The sequence below is a fragment of the Ixodes scapularis genome, unplaced genomic scaffold, assembly GCF_016920785.2.
Source record: "Ixodes scapularis isolate PalLabHiFi unplaced genomic scaffold, ASM1692078v2 PGA_scaffold12__126_contigs__length_90152505, whole genome shotgun sequence".
NCBI lineage: Eukaryota > Metazoa > Arthropoda > Arachnida > Ixodida > Ixodidae > Ixodes > Ixodes scapularis.
The window spans coordinates 70,396,927-70,421,820 of NW_024609838.1; the positions used below are offsets into that span (position 1 = coordinate 70,396,927).

The 24,894-nt window shown below is 49.7% G+C and overlaps 1 protein-coding gene across 1 annotated transcript in view; it reads right to left on the reverse strand.

The window, feature by feature from the left end:
* Positions 1–23,603, reverse strand: part of LOC115327108 (4-coumarate--CoA ligase-like 7) — a 91,810-nt gene extending 68,207 nt beyond the window's left edge. The window contains exons 1-2 of the mRNA XM_040210874.3: positions 23,436–23,603; positions 9,924–10,131 (exon numbers count right to left, since the gene is read on the reverse strand). Of these exons, the coding sequence (XP_040066808.2) occupies positions 9,924–10,131; positions 23,436–23,603 (376 nt within the window). The remainder of the gene's footprint in view (positions 1–9,923; positions 10,132–23,435) is intronic.
* Positions 23,604–24,894: the final 1,291 nt, after the last annotated feature.

The window sequence follows — 24,894 nt, forward strand, 5'->3', positions numbered from 1 at the left end:
CCTCTAGGGGCGCTCCGGTTTGTTGGTAAACATGAGTTGGTGTATAACAACGTCGCCACCTTGGGCAAACCACGCTTGTGAATTTGCGGGCTAATCCGCGCCGCGACAGCGGATTTTGGAGCCGAGTGGCAAAATCCGCTCGTCGCTGACGGAAATCCGGATCTGTCCGGGACTCTTCCAGATTTTCCGCCAGCGACGAGCCGATTTTGCCCACCCCGCTCCAAAATCCACTTACCGCCTGCCAACGTTATTAGATTACCTCAGTTGTGGAACTGCTGCGGAGGGGGGTACCCCCCCCCCCCTCACTCACTTCAATCCGCCAGCCGTCGTTGGAAGCGCCATCTATAGACCTTTTCTGTGTACTCTCGTCCCCAGCGACCTAATAGGCGTATCCGGTATGGGCGACGATACAATAATACAACGTTTCAACCTGCAAATGGTAAAAAAATAAAGGGGAGGCAACACGAGAAAGTGTGACGGTTACGCTTATATCCTAAATGCCTTTTATTGGCGTGGCAAAGGCAAAACAACGTTTTCGCCCATACTGGAAGCGAGGTCAATTCAAGATGGCGGCGCACTTGCAGAAAAGGTCTATATTATCGTTTCATATATGTGTTCCAAAGAGCCCAGCTGAAGCGCCAAATGGCGATCACAACGCCGCCATTTATCCTGCAGCGGTCACTCGAGGAACTGCACGTAACATCTCTTTTGGCTTCAATCGGCCATTCCGGAACCTAATAGATACAGTGGGAAGGGATACAGGGATGCCACCCCCGTCTCCACAGAGGACGCGCCGCGAATTTACCCCGAAGTTAAGATGAGCCTAGGTTTGGACGCGCTACCTGAAATCACGGCTGAGGCATGGTTGTATGAAAACAATATTAATTGTGCCGCAAAACCTTGCAAACTAAAGATTTTAGAAAACATCACGCGCCCCTCATTTTGTACTAAACTCCAATAAAAGTTACTACCAAAAGAGTTTTTTTTTCCGTTGGTTTTTACGTTTCTGGTAACGTTGAAACGTACGTATCCTGATGCAGTTACCAAAGCAGCCGTCTAGCGGCGCTGGGCGAGTCGTGGTAAGTGAGAGGGGGGGGGGGGGGGGGGGGGTACTGTTCGTGCATGCGGCGCCTATGAGCAGTTCCGTAACTGAGCTAATCTAATAACGTGGCCGCCTGCGCGGATCCGCCCGCGAATCCACTAGTGTAAACGGGCCGTTGGAATGTACTTTAAAATGATATTTTGCGGGCGTGGGTTGCGAGACCTTGAAATACGAACCTCCAAGAGCCATGGTGTCGTCGTTTTGGTCTTATCTCATCATAGCAGACGGCAGGTCCGAAGTCTCTTATAAATCTTGAGAGTTCTTCGAGCAAGGAAGTTAGAAGTACTAGGAGCGGGCACGTTGCAATATTTGTGAAGCCTAGTCATAAAAAGTTTAAATGATGTTGTGGTTAACGTGACCGTAGATCTCTCTTGCGATTGGTGCGCGTGACATGTCACGTGTGAGATGGATGTTTGATTGTAGAAGGACTCCTTGCAGGCTTACGCGCGCTCCGTCCGGTAGGTTTTATCAGATCGAAGGCTAGACTGTGGTGTACTCTAGTACACTATAGCTGGACGAAGGCTAGCTACGGTCACGTGATGTGGTCACGTTGGCCTGATAAGTGAGGAGAGTAAGGAGGAAAATGAGAAAGAGGCGAGGCGTCAAGGGAGCATGGCTTGTGGAGGCTACGCGGCTGGCGTCATGCCCTCTCCTACCCTTCTGTTCTCCTTGTCTTCGAGCCCCTTTCCAAAAGACCGCGCCGAAGCCTGTCCGCCATTGCTTGCTCGCCTACTCTGAGCATGTATTGGAAACGAGGGCCGCGTCAGCTTTCGGCGTGAAGTCGGCTCGGCTCGTATTGGCCACGAACGCTACGTCAGTGTTCGGTGTGGACTCGGATCGAATCACGCACTTCGTGTCCAAACAATGGCGACCGCCATTGTTGCTTGATGGGCTTTGGAAAAGGGACTTATCCGCAGAAGCCGCTGTAAATTGGAGATGCACCATATGACAGAAACCTGAAGTGGTCTAGAGTTCGACGACCGAAAAATGGTGTGCGTCCGGGCGACCTCTACCACTCTTGCGAACGACACAATTTATGGGATTTGTGCCAAAAGGGTCTCATTAAACAAATTAGTCTTTCTCTCTCTCTCTCTCTCTCTCTCGCGTCGGTGTATTTGAAGGCTGAAACGGTAATTCGCGCAGTGGGTGTCGCGCGGGGACAGATATAACCTATGATGTTCGTGTAACTTCGAGCGCTTTCACAGTTTGATATCATGAAAATATACTGGGTGTTCACAATTAACAATTGTGCAGAAATCTGAGCGAAAACGATCGGCATTTATAATAGAAACAATTTCTTTCGGGAACATTTTTCTCGAGTTTGGCGGCGCGCCAAAAACGAAGAATTTTTCGATGCTAATGCTGAATCAAATATACGTTGGAAGCTGTTAAATGCTAAGGTTTCGTGATTCTTATTAAGGGGTTCCAGAAGCGAGATACATGTTCGAGTGCAGCTGTTACATAACCTCGGAAATAAGCCTAGGAGTGAAATTGCACGTCGCGTTTCCTTCAAACACGTCGAATAAGAATAATATCACTGATATTTTGACTCAAGTCTTTGCACCTAAGCTCACCGCACTAGGACTGCGGTGCCAGGAAAGCGCCTTTGAGTGCTGCGTTTAGCATCCAATACCGCCCATGCATCGAAAGCGGTTCCGAAGTAACCACAAAAGACGTCACAAAAGCCGGAGTGACATGCTGTCGAATGTCATCATTCCGGCGGTTGGTCGTAGAAAAAAATGCTGCCGAAAAGCACACGCGAACGTGGGGTGTCGCTGTCGTCACAGCGTCACAACTCCTGGCCGCCGAAGATTCCGTGGACTGACAAGCATGCAAGAAGAGCGACCTTCGGGAGAGCAGGCGTCTGTCACATCCACCACCGCTGCTGTGACGCCGCCAGGATCGCGACCGGCGATAGCATGACGCTTATATGACGTCATAAGGCGGAAATCGGGGGATCACTTTTTAGGACGCGTTCGAGGCACCATAATGGAACCGACAGCGCAGCGCCTGCCCGTTCCACTATGGTGCCTTTCCTTTACCGCACACTTACGCTTGCCACGTCTTTCGAATATTTCTAAACTGTCTGATTTAGAGGTTTTGCATGACGCTCAACCAGTTTCTAATCGGAACCATATGTTTATTTTTACTAACCAGAAACGTAATTAGCAAATTGTAGTTAATTATTCAAATCATTGTGAGAATTATCCCTCTATATTATGCCCCCTAACGGTATAACATTTTGATTTTTTTTTGTTTTTTTAATACATACGTTTGAATTAAAGTTAAACACCCCATATAAACGCATTCGTTTACGCAGTACCAAATCCACTTGAAATAATCAGAATATGAACAGCCTAATCTACCTCAACATGACGTCATCATACTTTGATTCCGCCCACTTAGCGATTGGGCCCGAGCCTGACGCCGAGCGTCCTTCGACTCGCTGATTGGACACGAGGCTGCAGCCAAACGCTGACGCAGCACTGGTGTCCAATCAATGTCTGCTCTCGATCTCACCGCAGCGTGAACATGTCGAAATGCTGGTTCACGGGTTTGGAATATTCTAGGTGGTGTTGAGCACCGTTACTGCATCAACTCAGTTTTGGAACTTCCCAAAGACGCTGTACATTGGAGAGGGCCCGAAAGCATGTCCAATTTTTTCGCAGCGAGGTGGCGCTACCGGCGCATTAATATACGCATTTTCGTCTGCTAGTGCTCCGCGGCTGCTTGCGAATTCCGACTCCTCTCGAGGTTCAGCATGGTTTTTGGTTGGTTTTTGCCCTTTCGCCAGTTAAAAAGATACAATTTGAGCATGATAAGCGGCAGGACTGTTTTGGCATGGGGTTTGTATTCTTGCAAAATGCTGCCGCCTTAGCTGTACTGGCAGCGTGAAGCTTTTGAATCAACCTGAATTTGTCGGCACCACTACAATCCGCTGACTTCAATCTGAGCTATTTTCTACCATAGTAGTAGATTTGCAGACTTAACAGGGTAATGCCATTGCTGGCTGTGATCACAGCACACCAATACGAGCGTATCCGAACGCTTCGATTGCGTCATTGCTTTCGTTCTGTCGCCATTATTAGAAAGATTTAGCAGATCGTTTTTCCGCCCCAATAACCATACCTCCTCTTCTCTCCGGCGGCCTTGGGCATACATCGTATCATCGGGTGTCGTCATCGGGGCAAAGAATAATCTGCTAAAACTTCCATTATCTTTGGTGTGTTTATTCTTGATGGACGTACTAAGTTCAATCATAACCCATCTATACTGACAAAGCCTGGCAGATCCCCACGAGACGCGGCCGCCGAAAGTGAAAAGGCAGAGTGGCACACAAGAGTCGTGTAACGGGCGCCTCGCTGCGGCGAGACGCCGAAACACACTTGACCCGAGCGATGGAATGTCCGCTCGTGCTTCTCACCTTCATCGGGCTACCGCTTCTTTTTCCGTCGGGTTTGAAAACCATGTTTTGGGTCCTCGCCGCTGAAAAAGCTGTGCGCTGAATATCAGACTCCCCGAAAAATGCTCTGTGCTACCAGATCCTCGCGCTCCAAATCAGCGACCGGGCACTCCATGACTACGTCATCGAACTGCTAGGCTTTGTGAGTATAGAGGAGGCTATGGTTCAACATACATGGAGCATTTTGTGTGGCATTTTCGACGCGAGGAGGAGTGCTCAGTGCTCACGCTTCCTTTGACTGCATTGCCACAAAAAGTTGACGCCTTTGAAGTTCTGTGCAGTTCAGTCTTGATCGTGCACTGCACGTGCACTGTTTGAGGCGTGCGCTCGCGCATGTAGCTGCCGCTTTTCTCGCACTTGTTTGGCTGGTCAGCGTCTACCAAATAGGGGGAACAATTTTCGAGAGAGGAGGTTCAAAATGTGCCGGCCACCCCTCGAATTTCCGTTGTTGACCAATAGACCTGTTGCAAAATGTACGGCGCTACGACGGCAGGGAATTTTGGGAACCTTCGGTACAGATCACGCGCTTTCTCGTTGCGCCTCCGCGACTGCGCGCGCGTCCCGGCAGCTACCGCCAGCGGCCGTTACAGCCATCCGCCATCCCGCCCATCCGCCGAGTTGTACGTCGTTGGTGGCGTACCGTATCTGTGGCAGCGTAAAGGCATCGCGACAGGTGAACTTATTTGAATACATCATTCGTCGTAACTTACATTCACGCATTCAAGTGTCACCGAATCCCCTTATTTTCCACCGCAACCGTGGCAGGTTTGGACCAGGTTCAAAAGCGTTTCTGCAGCAGATGACAGAGCCGGTACAAAGGAGAGGGATGAGAGAGGGGCAGCCGTTGGCTCGTCACTCGTCCGACCCGGTTGCTCAAACGTTGTTGCCGTGGTAACCTGCGCCTGCTCGCGTACACCACGTGGTAGCGGGAGGAGAGACGTTGGGAGAAGCGTACAGAAGACTCCAATTATTCGTCGCGCGGCGCGCGCGGGCTTTTCGGATGTTTGCAAAGGGTCTATTGCTGCTAGGAGTTTGCAGAATAAACTTGGCAGTGAGGTATGCATTTGTTCTACATGCTCTGTTGGACCAGAATCTGGGTGTACTTCCAACTCCGCTGTTGCTGAAAGGCTTTGTGGACCTTCTCTGGTTCACAGAGGTTCTCAACATCTTTGGATCAGCCTTCCAAGGGATCTTCGTGGGACAGGTCGGCGCCCGCGGGCAAAGTTGGCTGAGCGCCTCCCGAAGAGTTATCCAGGACATCTTTGTACAGGGGCGTCTCCGGTGATTCCCTACTTTCAGGCTACCTTTCCGAACGCGGCAAATGTTCCGGGAAGGTCGCAAACACGCTTGGGACGGCGTTGGGTTTCCGAATTCCACTTACCCCGTGGCGTTAGGACGACTTCTTTACGAATCTCCTGCTCAAAGTACTTCAAAATGTCCTCTTCCTTAAAGTACAAATCACAGAAGAAGTCCTTGTGCGATAGGTCTCGCCAAGGGAGTTTTTTCGCCTCTAAGGCGCGTCGTTTCTTGTCCAAAAAAACATTGAAGAAATGTCTTGCCTGATCACCTGGCGCCGACCGTTTACGTTGTCGACACTCCGGTGCGCAGCATGCCACCCGTATATTCTGAAAAGATTGTAGGCTCACAGATTGTTGCTTCATCAGTTTTTAACAATGTGTAATGTCTGATGCATTGAATACAACTCTTTGTGTTATATTTCCGAGGTGTGAAATGCGCGCGGGCGTCCCCGCCGCAGCTGTTGCAAACGACCGAGGGAATGTTCGCGCGCGCGAGATCATTACTTGGCGCCGATGTCAGACGACACTTGAAATAGGGTTCAGGGTAAACAGGAAAACAGATTCACTACTTTATTGGTTGAAAAAATAAACGGAATTTTTAATATGTGACTCCCAACAGCAGCATAAACAACTTTAAAGTCGTCTGCTGCTGTCAAAAAGAGCGCCGTAAACATCGGTAAGCGCGGTAAGCCAGAAGCAACGTCCAGAAACGCGTCGTAAATGATGATGATAGCCAGTATTAATGCGGAGTGCGCGCCCTCTGGCAGGCGCCACTCAAAGAGACCCCCCTCCGGAGGGGGGTTCCACAACTGAGTTGGTTCTAGTAACGTTGGTGTTGACAGCATGTGGATAGCGAGCTTGGGCGTACGGTCCTCGATTATTCTGCACCACAAAATACGCAATAAAATTAAGTGCCGTGAGTTCTCTCGTTCTCACAAAAGTAGTTTTTGTGTGTGTTTGTTTGTTTTATACAACTACCATACATCACATATAGTGGGTCGTACACCCGCAGGCTATATGAAGGTGAACGCCGGACCGTCGACCGGTCCGTGTTATCAGCGCCATGACGCGGCTGCCGTGGCGGCTCGCTTTCTTACCGCGCGCTTCACCGAGAGTAAGTGCCTGGATCGAGCGCCGTTCTCAGCTCTGCTGCTACTCCCTGCTGAAATCCTGGAAGTGGGTTTCGATTTCGGCATCACTTTTTGTGGTCGCCGTACCCACCTCATTGCCGGCAAATGATTTGCACATTGCACGTGAACTAGAGCGGACGCTGCTTGGCATGGTTTATACGTGACTCAAACGCTTTCTTCATTCATGATCGATCGCTAATAACTGCAGCAAACGTTCTGCAATGAGGAATGATTGCATGAACGATTCCGCGTGCAACCCTACAAAGCAACTGGAATGCATGATAACCCTGCTCCGCGAAACGTCACCACCGCTCTTCTCATCGACACATTTTGCCTAAATGTTTTATTCCTTCTCGTATACACCAGTCTGTCTAAATGCTGGCTCTTACTTCTGACGCCACCGACGTCTACCTCCTGTTTTTTGTTTTTTTTTTAGCTACTAGAAGCTATGCACATAAATTGGTGCAATCTCAAAGCAGGCCAACGAGGCAATTTCCCGTTTTAGCCGCCGGCAGCTTGTACCCGCTGGGTTCAATATAAATCGATCGCTGCGTGGAAAACTCCTTCGAATGGCAACGATGCGGGTTTGGAAAGTTTGCTGACCATGGAAAAGATAAGCCGGGGGAGGCTCTATTTTCCCGCTGTTTTATGCTAATGACTCCGAGGACCGCTGTCAATATCGGTTCGTCCTTCATTCGGTCGCTCGTTTAGTTGAACTAATGGTGTTGGAATACGCGATAACGCGGTCCTGGAAGCGGACTCCGCTTCGTGTGTGGCACCCTAGTTTCGACGGGCCCCAATCGCTGTTACGATGACGCGTTTTGCTTTGTACTGCTTCTAACCATACAAATATTCTACGTGTTTTCGAAAATAACCTATTTTTTCGCTCCCGACGTGCTGAATCAAGGTTGAAATTTCATAAGGTCACCGACGGCGTAAAAGCCGCGCTTACGCTGTCAACAGATCGAGCAAAAGATAGTCTGCACAAACTGTCCGGGGCGTGTCTCTTTCCTTGTATGACAGTCACGTGGGTCATACAAAAAATTGTCTGCAGACGTGTTCCAAACATATACGTAGGTGAATGAAGCAAACATGCTAGGGAATTGCATAAGGCGCTTCCCCAGATAGTAGGGAGTTTTAGGGAACCGTTCTCGCCCAGATAGTTGGGAGTTTTGGGGAACTGTTTTTGCCCAGATGGTAGGGAGTTTTGGGGAACCGTTTTTGCACGTCCGATATGGTACGATGGGTCCTCCGGTACGAACTGCGCATGCGCTACCGCAGAAGACTCGCTCATGCGCAGTACGTACCGGAGGGCCCATCGTTCCGTATCAGATGTGCAAAGACGGTTTCCTAAAACTCCCTAGTAAAGCGTTTAGGGAACTGTCTTTGCACATCCGATATGGTACGATAGACCCTCCGGTACGAACTGTGTATGCACTACTACATCAGAAGACTCTCATATGCGCAGTATGTACCGGAGGGCCCATCGTAGCGTGTCAGGTGTGCAAAGACGGTTCGCTAGAACTCCCTAGTAAAGAGTTTTAGGGAACTGTCTTTGCACATCCGATACGGTACGAAAGACCCTCCGGTACGAACTGTGTATGCACTACTACATCAAAAGACTCCCATATGCGCAGTTCGTACCGGAGGGCCCATCGTACCGTATCAGATGTGCAAAGACGGTTCCCTAAAACTCCCTATATAGTAGAGAGTTTTAGGGAACTGTCTTTGCATATCCGATACGGTACGAACTGTGTATGCACTACATCAGAAGACTCCCATATGCGCAGATCGTACCGGAGGGCCCATCGTAACGTATCGGATGTGCAGAAACGATTCCCTAAAACTTCCTATTTCCGTCATCACGTACGCGGTGAATGCCGTGCCTTGTGTATACGTGTGGGCAGTGTGTGAGGCTTTTAGAAATGGGTGGCGTGGCTATTAATGTTCCCTCTTCTGGGCCCGTTTGCTCGAAGCCGGTTAACTCTAAAGAGGGTTTCACATGCTGCGATTTTGGCCATAGGGCGGCGCGGCGCGATTTCTGCCGTGGCGGCGCTCTGGCCAGCCGCAGCGGCTGAGCGGCACGGTTCCACCGGGTTGGAAATTTTTCGCCGCGGCAGAGCGGCAGCTTCCGCGCTAGCCACTCACAGCGCGACGGGAAATCACGTGACAAGAGGAGGAATATTGCGGGAAAGCTGGTGCATAGGACGACGGCGTTTTCGCCTTTTCACGTTCTTGAAGCAGACGACGAGCAGAGAAAGCACGCAAGCGACTGGTTTGAGGTTTCGTTTTTCCGGCGAGTCGAGCTTCTTTGCTTCAGCAGTCGCGTCGGAACTGTTCAGGAGATTATAAAGGAGGGGGATTGCTGTCCCCTTCCTCGGAATTCGTTTTCTCAATGAATTACGCGGTTCTTTTTCACTTTCCTCGCCTGAGTACCAATAGCGAGCGCAAGAGACGCTAATCGGAAGCGGCTTGTACGAGCGTTAGTGAGGAAAACAAAAGAAAAAAAATAGCCGAGCGACACTGACTCGTCTTTTCCAAGACAGATCGTCACACCAAGTAAGTAAAATGTATCATGCCGCTGCGGACATCGTAACATAATTATGTGCGGATGCGACCCTAGAACGTTCAAATTATTTTTGTTTTATGTGTGCTTCGGACATGTCTGCAGAAAGCTTTGGTATCACCAATGTGACCATCATACAAGGAACACCTCAGACAGTAGAGAGTTTTAGTAGATCGTTCCGATACCTCCGATAGCCCCGATAACGATACTATGCATGCACAAGGAAGGCAGTGGCGGAGTATCGGGCATCGCTATCGGAGTCATGGGAACGATCTACTAAAACTCTCTAGTTTCTACAGACTGTTTTTTGTATGATGGTATTAACGCTGTGACGTTGGCTTAAATGTATTGAAACGTTACTCACGGACGGTGAGCGACGCCTTGGCCATGACAAGAACGCCCTGGATGCTGGCGATGCCGAGGAACGCCGGCCACAGCGTCACGTGGTTGCTGCCGTGGAAGCAGACCTTTTGTCCCGGAGTCAGACCCCGGTGTCTGAAGGCGGCCGCAAAGGCCATCGTCTGCTGCCACAGCTCGGAGAACGTGGTCGCAGCGCCGGTCACCCCGTCCACCTGAGCAGATGGAACTCCGCGTGAATTGAGCGCCATCGGTTCACTCCATTCGGCGAATAGGGAGATTTCGTAGACCGCGTCTCCCCCTCCGCTCAGCCTCCTACAACCAAGAGGCCGCTACTGAGCCTGCGCGCCGATGGCCTTGACTGTAGAGCTCCGGGTATGGTATCCAACTGAGAAGACTGTGGAGGCGAAAAAGATCAAGGAAAACTCCCTAAGATCTCGCGCCACGTTCCGGCACCCTGAAGGCCAACGAGCAGCCAGAAAGGAGAACACTTCCCCTCAATTAACTTTTTTCCATTCGAGAAAAAAAGAAAACCCTCGCCATTTCTGTGGAGAGCAGCTCAGTAACCACTCTTCTGTAGATAGAGGAGGAGAGAAGAGTGCGAGAGGGAATGGAGAGAGGAAAACTGGGAACCGGTTTTTTGCACTGTAGAAGGTGATTCTGAAGGCCCATCTTTAAAACGGCTGTCCAAACAGGACCAATACCCGTGGAAGACGACGCCTGCGTATTACGTCATTATTAAGTCGCGGACATACAGCTAATACATCATACAAAAGATAGTCTGCAGACACAGTCTATAAAATGTTTCTCCCTTGTACGAGCGTACTGTCACGTCGGTTCTATCTCGCACAGGTTACTAGAAAAAGGTAATCGATCACAATTACAATTACGCTTGGTTAGACGGTGTTCAATTGGATTACGTGATTACGTGACAAGAAAAATAATTGACCCTTGCCTGAGAAAAGAACAGTTAGTTTTACGATTACTACAAATGTTCAAAACGACAGCTTTTTTTTTTTTTTTTTTTGGTTTGAAAACGGGTTTTTGTACTACCCATTATTGCATTAGACTCACCAAACTAGAAATTACTTATCTGTTTAATCCACCAATTTCGGTACACCATACATCTGTTGGAGACTCGGTTTGAAGGTTCCTTGGTAGAAAAATTGTAAAAACAAATGGCGCCGTTAGAAAAGGGAGAACACTAAACGGCGGTCTGAATCAATAAATAAATCATGGCACCAGTTGTCATCGAAACAAGTGAGACAGATACGCGTAGCGCCGCTTAAAGGTGTATTTACATGGCGGACATGTCCCCGAAGAAGTGTTGACAAAAATGAGGACGTCCCCTTTTTGTAGTTCGAAATCCGCCATTTTCCAGGCGAAAAAGGCACGCAAAGCTCAAGGGCTGGTCCGCGGACCACAGGAAGGTGTCCGGGAACGAGTCCGCGGATCTGTTGAATGTTGCGTATCACGTAGGAAAACGTTATAAAATAGGTCCACGCACCTGTCGTACCACGGTTATCGAAATTTTAAACCCGTTCAATTGCCGCTTTTTCCGGGTTCGGCGAGGCCGATCCATGCCAAGCCCGCGGACTCGGCTAACTCAGAAGGAACCAATCGCGCCAAACTGCTCGAGCAACAATGGATTCACAAGTCGTCGTCTTGTTGTTGTTGTTGTTGTTGTTTTCTACGGACCACTTTTAGAATTTGCTTATATGGCTTCCCTAGTTACACGAGCGCCTGTCAGCTGTTATTAAAGGAGCGATGCAACAATTTTTGTACTTTGCGCAAATACCGCTTAAAACGGAACCCTAACGTTAATAGACAGTTTTAGTGGACCGTAAGCTATAGCTTTGCGTACGCAAGGAAATTGGGGGTCGTGAGTGCGCATGGGCAGAACGCAATAAAAGGGCTAGCGTATTGCGTACGCGCGCAACGCTGGGGATTTTGCGTTGCTGGCTAGCGGGCCTTGCGGGACGCTCTCGAGAGATCTCGGACCCAACGAGAGCGCCAGTTTCAAGATGGCGGTTGCCTCGACTGGCGCAGCAAGGGCGACGTGGTGTTTTCCAAGTTCTGTGTTACGTGAAATTGCGTGGTGTTGAGCTCGGCGATTCTTTCTGGGACCTACCGCGGTCGAATCAGATCGCCGTGCAGCTGAAGGAGTGCACAGTGAAAATGTTCGCCGCTCGGAATGTGCGTCGACGCTGCGATCTGCTCAACGCTAAGCCTATTCCCACAGTTCATCGCCGACGGACGAACGACTCTAAAGGAAATCGCCGAAGTTCTCGCTATGCACCGGACATCAGGGTCATGAATTTCATTCCGCGATAGCATTGATAAAAGGTGCCGTTTCCACGGGACGAGTGACAGAGGCTCCGTGATCGAATTTGGCTACGCACTCGTACTCGTAGCCTCTGTACCCCGCAGAAAAGCGCGCTTGAGGAGGCAGCTGTGGCTTGGTTTAATTTGAAATAAAATGATTGGACAGGTTTTCATTTTCAATGGACAGTTTTAGTATAGCGTTGCTGGGTTGCTACGGTACTAGCAAATTTAACCAAGATCATGCGCGGTGTTCACTCGAAAACGTAACGCACAACTAAATTCGGTCCGAGCAGTTCATTTTTAGCGTACGCTATACTGTTGCGTATTGCGTACGTAAGATCCAGCAACGCTATACTAAAACTGTCTAATGACCTATGAAACACGCGTTCGTTCTTCGCCCCACGCAATATAGAAGTCCCAGAAAAAAATTTAAGAAAAACGAGCAGCGTTCACCCCTTCAACTCACAGCCAGAACAAGAGGTCACGTGATCTGGAGCCGATTATATGCCGCCAGTGTTGATCATAGCCACGTGCTGGGGTTGGCAAAGCGCAGGACACGCCCTGAGTTCCAGACATTGTTATGGCTCGGCTGTTGTCGTCGTTGCAGCGATTGGACACGGGTCACTATCCGAATGCTTCTCGAGCTAGCAATTATCACGAGCCCAAGTCGAGTGTCCTCGCAATGCTCGGGTCCAATCTATGAACCGCCTTCAAATATCGTCACTTGGGTGTACTGCGATCCCCACGTTACGTCATCAAATTTTGCCATGGAGAGATTGAATGAAAATGATCGCTGTTGTCCTTGAAATTACACCGCAACAAAGGAGTTTCTTGGCCAGTGGCGTTGCGTGTGGGTATCCTTGAGTCCCAGGTGTGCCAGTAAGGTCGTGTAGAGTGAAAAACATTCCAATTAAATATCGTTGCCAAGGTCCTTTAGGCCAAGGACACTTGACACAATCGCAATCGGCCGGAGTTTCACCGCGGCGCCAACTGTAACTGAGCCGCGAACAATCGCTGTCTTGAACTGAGCTTGCCTACCTCAGTTAACTGGACCCCTTCCGAAACACTGCCTTTTGTTGGCGGCTGGTGGAATCCCTGCACAATGGCGGACTAACACCTCTACGACAGGGCACATATCATGCGTTTGGTTGGATTAGAAGGCAAACACAAACTCAGTGACGTTGCACTGTCGACACTGTTTGATTAAATCGTCGGCTCCTAGTGTAGGTCTTGTAGCAACGGTCGCTATTTGATGGAATGACTTGAACGTTCCACGATGTCAGATGCTTCGCCATTGTGCAGTAATTCCGACCGACGACCTTCTGTAATCCTCACCGGCCCACAGAGTCGCTTCCAATGGAAGACGATGTCGCCGATGAAATGCGTCGCTTTGCCATTGGCGGCGCTCAATAAAGGCTTTTCTGCGACCCAAACGTGGTTCACAGACTGTCTGGGACACGGTCCGCACGGGCGTGCGGCTGGTGGTATCTGTTTCTCGGGAACACCTAGCGCAGCGTGACGCCAGCAGGCTGCAGTAACTGTAGCACTTAGCAGTGTGCGTCGTTCTCACGTTTGCTTGGATAGAAACAACACGTTTCTCAGGCACAGAGGCGCAAGGGCGTTTTTATAGCCCCGACTGTTATTATGCCATCGCCGAAATTAGACGCGTTCTCGTATCACGCATAAATAGCCACAGTGCTGGCAGCCGGCGCCTTTAGTGACGAATCTGTCACGCGACCACCGACTGACGGCTGAATCCCGCAAGGCCCGCGAGGAGAGCAGGTCAGGACCACAGAAGGCCGCCGCGTTTTGCGAGCCTTCAATTTATAGGTGGATAATCGAGGAAGCAAAAAATCATTTACGCAGCACCGCGAAGTCATGGCGTGACGAAACGCTGCCGCCGCGGCCGTGTGCTACAAGGTGCGTGCTGGCACCTTTTTTTGTCTGCAGGTCGAGATTACAGTAAGTCGTGTTTCGACCCTCTAATAATCGGCACGTGGCTCTCGTAAGGGCGAAAGATGGCGGCGTCCGTCGCATTACCGCCGACGGCCAGCGCAAGCGAAGCACTTACTATTGTGGAAGATGGGGGAGGTATCTAGGACGGATCATAGCAGCAAATATTGTCGGAATAGGTATGATTCGGGGCCAGAGCTGGCCGCTGAAAAATCACGGCACTTCGCGGAAGTCCACGCTGGACGAGCGCGGCCATTGTCATATCGATGCCGACAAGATTTTCGTTATGTCTCTCTTGCTTAAATTGGTGTGAAACGTTCTGGTGTTTGTGGAGAATAACATAGAGGACGAAAACAGGACGACACGTATCTGTGGTTTTCGTCCTCTATGTTATTCTCCACAAACACCGTAACTTAACCAGCACGCTCCATTTCCACGAGCGAAACGTTCTGATTACCGTTTCTTTGCTCTAAAAAAATACTTTATTATATTTCGTGTTAACCGTTTATACAGAATAAAAAGGTTGCATATAATTCATTTGCACCTCTTAAGAAAAAAATGACCGCATCTCCACGTGGTGAATGATGTTGATTGGGGCGAATCTCTGGTGGTGAATGTCTGCGTAGACGCTGAGCCGCAGCATGCCGAGTCTTTCGTTCGTTTTCATCCATATGGGAAAGAGAATGTGTGGTATGGAACGTGGTTATATACGCATTCGAGCATTTGACCGCAGCGCCCTCTCGTCTATAAACGTTGAGCCAATGCATGCAAACGCGAATATATATGCATTTGACCGCAGCGCCCTTTCCTGTATAGACGTTGGGCGGCTACATGCAACGTTTCATCCATGATATCCCCAGCTCTTGAGTTACTACCACATCTCAGAGCCCCCTACTCGTCCCGCAGTCGTGGCCGAGTGGTTAAGGCGATGGACTAGAAATCCATTGGGGTCACCCCGCACAGGCTCGAATCCTGTCGACTCCGCAAACATTTTTTGTTTCATCATTTTTGTTTTTGCCCTACACGATCACGTGAGCACGTGAGCTCACGAGCGCGATCCCGAGCACGAGCACCAGCAAGATCGATGTGAGCACGGACGCCGGACGGACAAGGCTAGACCTAGAGCCACTCGATATGGCAGCGTAGCTGCCAGAGTAGCGCCACGCTTTTCCCTGTGCCGCCTCTCACTGCGATTGGTCACACGCGGTACCATAGCAACGAGCTGAGCTGGCTCGGTTTCCGTAGAAACCGAGTGACGATTCGTCACGTGACCTCTCAAGAGCCGTGATGTCATCGCTAAAATGGCAGCGCCCAGAGCTGGTGGTTGCGAGTTTTTTCGGTGCGGCGGAGTCGTGATGCGCCGCAGCTTGCCGACGATTTAGGTCTTCTTCGTGCTTTCTGACGTAGGTATAACGTGAAGATCTCAAAGAATGATACTTTATACCCTTTCTGCAAGATCGCTCTGGATATTAGCACCTGTACGACAGCATCAGTAATATCGCCTTAGCGGTGCTCGGGTTTCCGGATGTGTTTGAGGATCGATAAGACATTGAGCATGCGATTTTCGCATTCTCTTAGCTTTATTTTAACGTTGAAGTGTCTGAGAATCGATGCGAAATCTATGCGTCGCATGTTGGGCCTTGGGGAATTAGTTTTTGCCCCAGGTAACCGCATGATCACAAACTTTTAGCGAGGAAGCTCCTGCGATGTTTACGTTTTGTACTAATCAATCAGGGAACCTGGGTTCAATCCCCACCCCTGCCCGTTTCGATCTGGATGAGCATCGTACCGGCCTGCGGTTGTGTATCACTACTGCGTGGTGCACGTTAAAGACCTACAGACCCCAGGCTAGTGGTCATACTGCATTGGCTAAATTGCTCATCTGCAGCGAGTGACTCGTCGCAACTTTGAAATGGCTGACCAACTACACGCTGTATAAATATTCACACAACTCCCAAGTATACTAACTAACGATTTTACGATATGCGGATAGCAAGTTCGTCTGCTTCTTTTTGCAGGGGTTGTGGTGACGTCAGAACGCCGAGCTCTGATTGGTTCTGAATAAGGAATAGTGGGTAGGCCTCAAGGCAGCTTGCTTTTAGGACTACCCACTAGCCTTCAATCGGAGCCACTCAGATCTCGGCGTTCTGACGTCACCACTACCCCTGCAAAAAGAAGCAGACGAACTTGCACTCCACATAGCTTTTAGGATACGATTTTCGCATTTTTCTAGCTTCCTTTGAAAGTCTTAATTTCTGAGAATCATAACGAAAGGTATACGGCGCGTGTAGGGCCTAGGGGAAATTGTTTCAGCCCTGGGTCACCGAATAATCACAGCATTTTTTAGCGAGGAAGCTCTTGCGATCTTTAACCTTTTTTACTAATCGCCAATTTTACAAATTGGCAGTTCTGAAGATTTTGATATAACTTGCTTTCGTTGCAATAGCTTGCATTTGATCGCAGTGTCTTTTGGTTTGTTTTTCAAGTGAAAAACTGGCGTTTGCTCAGGTGACGTATATGAAATGTCCTGCTATATAACAATGCATCAACACATATACTATTAAACTTAGATGCTCAGAGGTGTGTTCGTCTTTGTAATTAACAAGTTACAGACGTGTTTATTTCTTACGAGCGTAATATTTATTTTCTGTAGCCGGGCCCGTTTTGTGCTCCTTAATGTCAGTGTGCTTGGTTCCAAATATCCTCTTTACAATGCCTACAAAGGCCAAAATGACAACAGCCGATCCCAACTCACACATTGGACACGAAAACTGCGTCGCTCCGATGTATGCGCTCGTCAGCAATCAATTCGTCCATAAATATTTGAATTCGCTTTCCTGGCCAATGAGTGTCCTGACAAAACTTATCATCACTTGCGAATGCCAAGTTCTACGGTGTGCTTAAAAAGCACGGTGAAAGCTTGGGGTCGTCGCACCGGTGCCCTTGCATGTCTCGACTGCGTGATTTCACAGTTCTCTTTTGATTTGAGGATTACAGGTAAGGAAGAAGAAGTTTAAAAATAATTTTGTGGCCCCTTTAACACGGATATCTGTGCTACACCAGATAAAAATACTGACTTTTTGAATGCCGGTAAACTTCCGAACGACCATTTGGCCTGTCGTCAAGAACACCTCATATCCGGCGTCCGTCTCTTTTGATGGCTTCAACAGTTCCCTAGAGACCACCATGCCGTCCTTCTTGGTTGAACCCCGACGACGTCGCGCCTCACCAGTTGGTGAGAAAATCTCATCTTGAAGGGATGATCGGGTCTTGAAGAAGTATGATGCTAAACATATACTCGCTCACTATGGCGCAGTCGAGCAGCAGTCATGCCCCGAGCCAATCGTCCTGTTGTGGCCGGCGTAATCGGATTTTGTTCCATCGGAGCGAAGTCCGAAGGTACTAGGACGGTACGTTCGTCCCACGAAGCGGCCGCCGTCCCGGCGGCGCCGAAAACCACTCGCCTTGTCCTTGCACGTACGATATACCATAGCAGCTCTCGTCGCCCGACAGTCCCCAGGCTGCAAATCGTCTCACTTTTCAGAAAAAACCGGCACCGTTCCTCCAGAGGTTCTTGCCGTACCATGATGCCAAGCGTCTTATACCACTTTTCGATGAACGAATGGAGATATCAACTAGACTACAAAGGTTGCCGCCCGGCGTCGCTAGAAGCACGGTTACCATGGCAACCTCCCAGGCCCAAAATGGAGATCACTATCAGCGCTTCTGACGTCGTGCATCTAGATAATTTTGCGTCGTGTCGCTACTCTGGCAGCTACGCTGCCATATAGAGTGGCTCTAGCTAGACCCTAACCGCCGAATTCAGAAACCTCACTCAAACTACACTCAAACTGAAGAGCCCCTCCACTTCCTCGAGGAAGGCGCGAGGGCCGGCGCTGGCCAATCGCGACGGCGGATCCGTCCTCGCGACGGATCCGCCGTTCGGCATATTCAGACGCCATGTTCTTCCCAGAAGTGGCGCGCGGCACGTGTCTCGAGCGTTCTCACAACAATGAATGGCGCCACTTTTCCCAGGATAGAAAGGGCTTTACTTAGACCAGGCTCTCTAAATTTGACCGCTGTGTGACTACACCTTGAAAGAGCACGTTGTCCTTCCTAATGAACCACGTGAGTGCTAATTTTTTTTTTTTTTTTTTATCGAAGCGGTTACTTTTAGAGTCCAGAACGCACAGTACTTCTTTATTCGTACTGTGTGGGTAGGGTTGAGACGTTAGCTTGCAAAGTGTCGGCGCCACCCAACTCCCTGTCCCAAATTTGCCTCCTCCCAAATTCTGCCCCCCCAAGTATAAGCCGCGATTGCGCCAATGAAGCTTCAGTTGCGAACCGTCATTGCGAGGTGTGCAGACTGCTCGAATATCTCCACACGGATGTTATACATTCGTGTGTCTACATCTATGTACGATTTCAGGAAGCGTGCATATTGAGGGACATTAACAACCTTGGCCATAATATTGCAACGAAAAGGACACTGTTGAATTTATGATTGCGGAATCCCAATAAAGTGACTCTTGGGAAAGAAAAACCATCAAAAATTTTGGGAAACGTCCTGAGCGCAGCAACAGAGAAACGTGAAAGAATTAGAAGAGGGGGAAGGAACGCCAACCAAAAATAAAAAGGAGCCCAACGTTTCGAAACCTGCTTGGTTTCTTCTTCAGGGGCGACTGTGTGCGCGAGGGGCGAGTTGTCTTCTTTTACAGCGGTGGACGTGATGTTTTCGCGATCGTAATGTGGCTGAGCCCGCTGACGTAAGCGGACGGTAAAGCGCCAAGCGACCGATTGATGTTTTGCTGTGTGGTTTGGATGTGCCATGACTCGGCGAAGAGCCTCTGCCGGCAATTGGTCTCAATGTCGAGGATGCGTGTGTTGTCGAAGTCAATGCGGTGGTCATTCGAGTCAGTGTGTTCCGCAACCGCGCTGCGCTCATGATCGAACTTTCGCACGTCGTTTTTGTGCTGGCGTCAGCACAAAAACGACGTTTTTGTGCAAAAACAACGTTTTGTGCTGGCGTCTTGCACGTCGTTTTTGTGCTGGCGCAAGTTCGCACAAAAACGACGTTTTTGTGCAAAAACAACGTTTTGTGCTGGCGTCTTGCACGTCGTTTTTGTGCTGGCGCAAGTTCGCACAAAAACGACGTTTTTGGGCGAACTTGTGCCCAAAACAAAATAGAAGAAGGCTAACGTCGTAGGCGTCGATGGCGGCGTAACAGCAGGATCATGCGCTGGAGTGAGATTCACTGAGGCTCGCCACGGCCGAGCCCGTTATGTACACACGTGGGCTTCTGGAACAATCGGCGTAGACGGTTCGGCGAGTAGTACATTCGGGTCTCGAAAAAGCAACGGGGTTCTCAAATTTACCGGAACGCGTCATTTACATAAATAACAAAAGTGTGCGTCCTGCCGGGGCATCGAACCTCGGTCCTTTGCGTAAGAGCCAAAAACGATAACAATCCAACCAGGGGCGTTTTTTCTATTGCCACATTAAATAGTATATAACAGAATGACAAACAACAGAACCATTTTGTTAAAAGAAAAGCGCCCTGCGTAAACGAAGGCTATGCTGCATTTCACCTTATGATGTACCGCAGGAGAGGCTACAAGCGCGAGCTTCTCGCTCTAGGGCACATCTCGGCGGCACAAGCTCTCGTGCATTAAAGGACCCTTGAAACGATTTTCGGACTTCCGGCCAAATAAGATGGCATTTGGGGATGCTTTTCAACTCATACAATGTTTTTCGGGTCACGTGCGCATGACGCGCCGCGGGGTACGCGACTTCCAGTCTTGTCCTCTCCTTAGCACTGCAAACGTTGCTACAGCGAGAGCAGACTCTGCCCTCTCTCTTCATTAATAGGCTGCTAAGACCGGCCATTTTGACGGGGTGGAATGCGCGTTGCAAAAGAACCCTGGAAGCTACCTATCAGCCCGCGCTCAGCAGTCGCGCACACAGCTATGGCCGCCAGTGAATACTTCCTATTAGCGGCGAGATGTTTCGATGGCGCCCTCGTTCGGTTACCTTTCGTGACGTCATTACTTTGTGAACAACGAAATCGATGGTGTTTCTAATAGGCATGGTGGAAGCCTGAAATCATAGAGCTCTCAAAGCAACAATGCCAACACCGCCAAAATGGAAGTTCGTACATTCCTCTTATTTCCGTCGATGAGACATCCTTTGCTGACGTCATAGTCAGCATTCGCCCAATTGTGGTGGGCCGACCACAGCGACGATTTCGATCGCTCACGTCGCCAATACTCTGTTTCACCTTGTGTTTTACCGCAGGAACAAATACAAACGCGAGTTTCTTGCTCTAAAGCCTAGTTCACATGCAGCGGTTTTCGCCCTAGAGCGGCGCGATTTCTGCCGTCGCGGCGCACTGGCCAGCATTTTCTGCGGCACGAGCGCCGCGACGGCAGAAATCGCGCCGCTTTAAGGGCCGCCCACACTAGCGAGAAAACGCGCGTGGCACGCCGATCGCGGCAAGTAACAAAATGTCGCCGAAGCACAGTCAGCGCCACGAGCGCGTGCAGAGACACGCCCTTTATCTTCCCGCTTAACCGATTTATCGGCGCGCCGGGCGCGTTTTCTCGCTAGTGTGGGCGGCCCTTTAGGGCCAAAATCGCTGCATGTGAAACACGCTTAAGGCACACATCGGCGGCACAAGCTCTCGTGCACCTAGGGCAGCTGCCAACGCTATGAGCTCGCGCTTCTAGCCTTCGCTGCGGTACAACATAAGGTGAAACGGAGTATGTAGTGGGCGGGTTCGAGCCGAGGCGGCCGAGGAGGCGGCCAGAGCCGAGGGCCGTGGAGGAAAGACTGACGCAGCTGAAGCTCCGAGTGCTCGGACGAAAAAGCCCCCGTTTATTCACCCACACCCTTTTTACGTACACCCTAGAGGGCGCCCCATAGCTCACTGCGCTAGGGTGCCTACATGTCTGTCTGTCTGAGGGTGAAGACATCCATTGTTGCGCTGAATGTGCCAGCGCGTGACGCTCTCGCGCACTCGGTGCGTGACTTGGGCGCTAAAATGGCGTCTATACATTAGCCAAAGCTACGCGCTCGAGCTGAGTGACACCGGATTGCGCGCACTTCAAAATGCATAAAAAACGATTGAGCGGAAAAATGGCTGAGATGTCACCACTCAAGCAAAAGCGCGCGTGTGTATGAAGGCACTCTACATTGCGCCTACACGCCCACTACAGAGTATAACTGCAGGCAGGCGAACCAGGCTCACAAGAAAGAAAACGAACCACGCAGCTGCCGAAACGTAGTTTTTATATCGCGTTGATCACATCGCTCGTCCGGTAGCAGCCAGCCAACGTTGCTAGGCAGCGGAGCAGCGGGGAGGGGATGCTTTGACTTACTGCGGATAGATGGCGCTGCGAAGACTTGGTGTACTGAACAAGAATATAAAACTTTCGATTCATTTTTTTATGTCGGAATGAAATCATTTCTAAACGTTACCATTAAACTGAGAATATACTTGTTCAAAAGCGATCTCAGTAACCGCACCCACCGTGACGTCACAAAGTTAGTTCCTATGGCCGCCGTACGTGAAGTCAAGTCAAGAAATAGTTCCTTTTTGTTTTTGCGGTTACGCAGCGCATCCGTGACATTTCGAGAGAAGTAGTCGCGTTTTATGGTCCTTGTGCTAAAGTTAAAAAAAAGGGTAATAAGCTGCACGTTCTCTCGACGTTAAAATCGTTTCATGGGTCCTTTAAGGGGACTGCCAACGCTATGAGCTCGCGCTTCCAGCCTTCACTGCGGTACAACGTAAGGTGAAACAGAGTATAGAACTGGTCATTAGTTTAAAAGTATTTTAACGCCTTCAGTTCCTTGAAGGCAGCTAACCACTCAGGGGGAGGAATCCTAGTTTTGTAGACAACTGTCAACTCGCATGCAGTTTCTGCGATATATTTTTGTACAGGTCCAACATTGACGTCAGCGTGTTTTACATCCATTTTACTTTTCCAGGTGCTGGGGTGGCCAATGAACATGACTGTATCTAGATGATTCGGCCATGAGCGCGCTTGCTCGGAGACGCGCTTCGTAATACTGCAATAATAGTCTCAAAATCAAAGCACTGTGTTTTCTTCTGTCTTCCGCGGGAGTGTTGTGTCCGGTCGACAGCTCTCGAGAGCACGCTGGCTGGGTTAAATTGTAGTCCGGGCTGTATGAGCAACGAGCAGGACGCATTCGCGATATTACTCCGCGGTTCCACTGGCTGGAGGCGCGAGGATCCTTTGTTTGCTATTGGCTGACATTGGTCCTGGTTTCGGAAAGTGCTACACCCATCGCAGGAGATGACCTCGATGTGTTGCGATCTATTATCTTTAATAGGAAAATTGGCCGCGTATTGTCATTATTGAGGCATTTCTGGGATGCTTAGAGCATCTAGAGTGAGCTATCGTCATATTAGGAAATCTCAGAATCTTCCACGGGGCACTTTTAAGATTATCTTATTATCCAAACCTATCACTTTAGCTACTAATTTGTATCTCGCGTTAGAGCACTTTCCTCTTCTATTGAACCTTTGACACCGTGCTAAACAGAAATAAGCAGTTTAAAAAGGTTAGTCTAATCATTTAAAAAATCAAATAAAATGTAAATCATTTTCTTCGTGAGACCTTTCGCCCTCTTGCGTACGCCGCCGAGTGTGACTATGGCTTTAGCCGCGTGACTACGGCTTTTAAACACCTATAGTTCAAGGACTATTCACAACTCCAACGCCCTTTAGATGGCGGAGTGCTGGCTCCAAGATGGCGGAAAGGGCGGAAATAGATTCTCCAGGATTTCTCGTGCACCTGCTCGCTGACTCCCGGTCAGCGCATTAAAATTAATAATTCATTTGGCTGCAATTCGAAGCGGTCAGGGCAAGAGCATATCACAGGTGACGGAAATGGTGACGTGCGTTTGGCAAATGGGTACATCGAGCTTTAAAAGTTGTGAGGCGGAACGCAACACTACATATTTTAATGGACTCGCTTTTTTTGTTAGAATTTCATGATGCATGAACGCGCCGACCAGAACCATGCAATAAGAGCAGCACCAGAGCCAGCAGTCCCTGCCACTAGAGTAACTGTAGACCTGCCACCGTCTCCGCCACCGCCACCGTCACCGCTCCTCTGGTTGTTTGTTCGTCCGGGTGGGAGTTGCGAAAAATCCAGAAAATACGATGCGTGTCATATGCGCTACCGTGTGCTGTGCGTTCTGCTGCTGCGGCGCTCACAAAGCTGGTCTTGGGACCAAAGTGTCGGCAAACGGCCTCCAGGTACTCTGGCACCGAGACAAGCGGCACGAGGAGCTCAGTGTTGCTGGAACGCAGCACCAGGTCGTCGCCCAGGATGGCCTTGGGCTCGGGCTTCACCTGGCCCGACGGGCAGCATCCCCAAGGCATGGCTGCTCCACTTTTGCTCCTAAACAAAGCAAATGGCAAGGCATGTGTAAATATGTGCACGGCATCAAAGTACTTCCTAAAGCTTAATGGCGAATTCAGCTGATCAATCGCCGGCAACTCCTCGCCGGCGGCACCGGCGACCAAAAACGCACAAGCGGCGCACCACATGACCCTCTCCACCCAAACACAAAGCGCCGTACCGGTGTCTAGAAGAGGGAAGTGTCAGCGTCGCTCAGCTTGCTCCGTATGCGGCGGCGCCCTTGTAAATCATGACGACGATAGATGGCACGCTCATCGACCCTTAGATGCCTAACGCAGACGCCGCGTTAGAAAAGACTCCTTCGCTTCGCTAGAAGCTCTCGTTATTGACGCTCTTCCAGACAGGATAGCTCAAGGCATCCAGACTAACACGAAAGAAAAACGGCAAACTCACTGCTTTTCTACTGGGTGCTCAACGTAATACGTTTTTCCCTGCGAAAGAAAAAAAAAAAAGAAAGCCTTCCTCTTTGCCGTTCGCTACGATGACGACGACAAAAGCATCGGCAGGTTTATACTTTTGTTACGTTAGCCAGATGTTCCAAATAAGCATAGTTTAACTTTGAAAAGTATTTTTGGGAACACTTATCACAAGCGATACTTCGTTGTGGAGCAAGAAAGCACCCAAGTGAAAGTGGACGCGAGTGGACGACGCATCTCAGTGCCGACAGCAGCGCCACCACTAAATCCTGACCGGCTGCTCCTTGTGTTTATAGCAAAGCAGTGTGTTTGCCGTTTTGCCATCGCGGTATTCTGGACCACGGTGTAAGATATATACTCCTTAGGTGAGCACAGGGGTGCGAGAAACAATGAGACGCGAACGACTAGATAAAGTCCCCTCACGTGCGCATGCGCGCGCCCAACGGCCCGCGGCGAACTAGTGTCGCTCGCTGGCGAAACGAGGCAACTGTGGAAAAACGTAAATAAAACATCTCGATTTCATGGCATTCCTCGTGCAGCCGCCGCACACCCTTGAGCAAGGAGCTCGTGCTAGTCTGATGCCATAGTAAAAAGATATTTTATTTATGTCTTCTTTTTTTTTTATGTCTTTACGCCGCTCGAAGGTGTTCACGAAAAATGCGTGATTTTCACACATTCTTATTTTGCCTCATCTATATTTTCTTGCATATTCCAGGTTGAAGTGTCTTATTATTTTTTCGTCCCACATACCAGATACGGAACCCAAGGGACTGACAACGAAAGGAAACGGAAAGCGTCTATATTCAGGGACTACATTCTGTGGCCCTTCTGAATA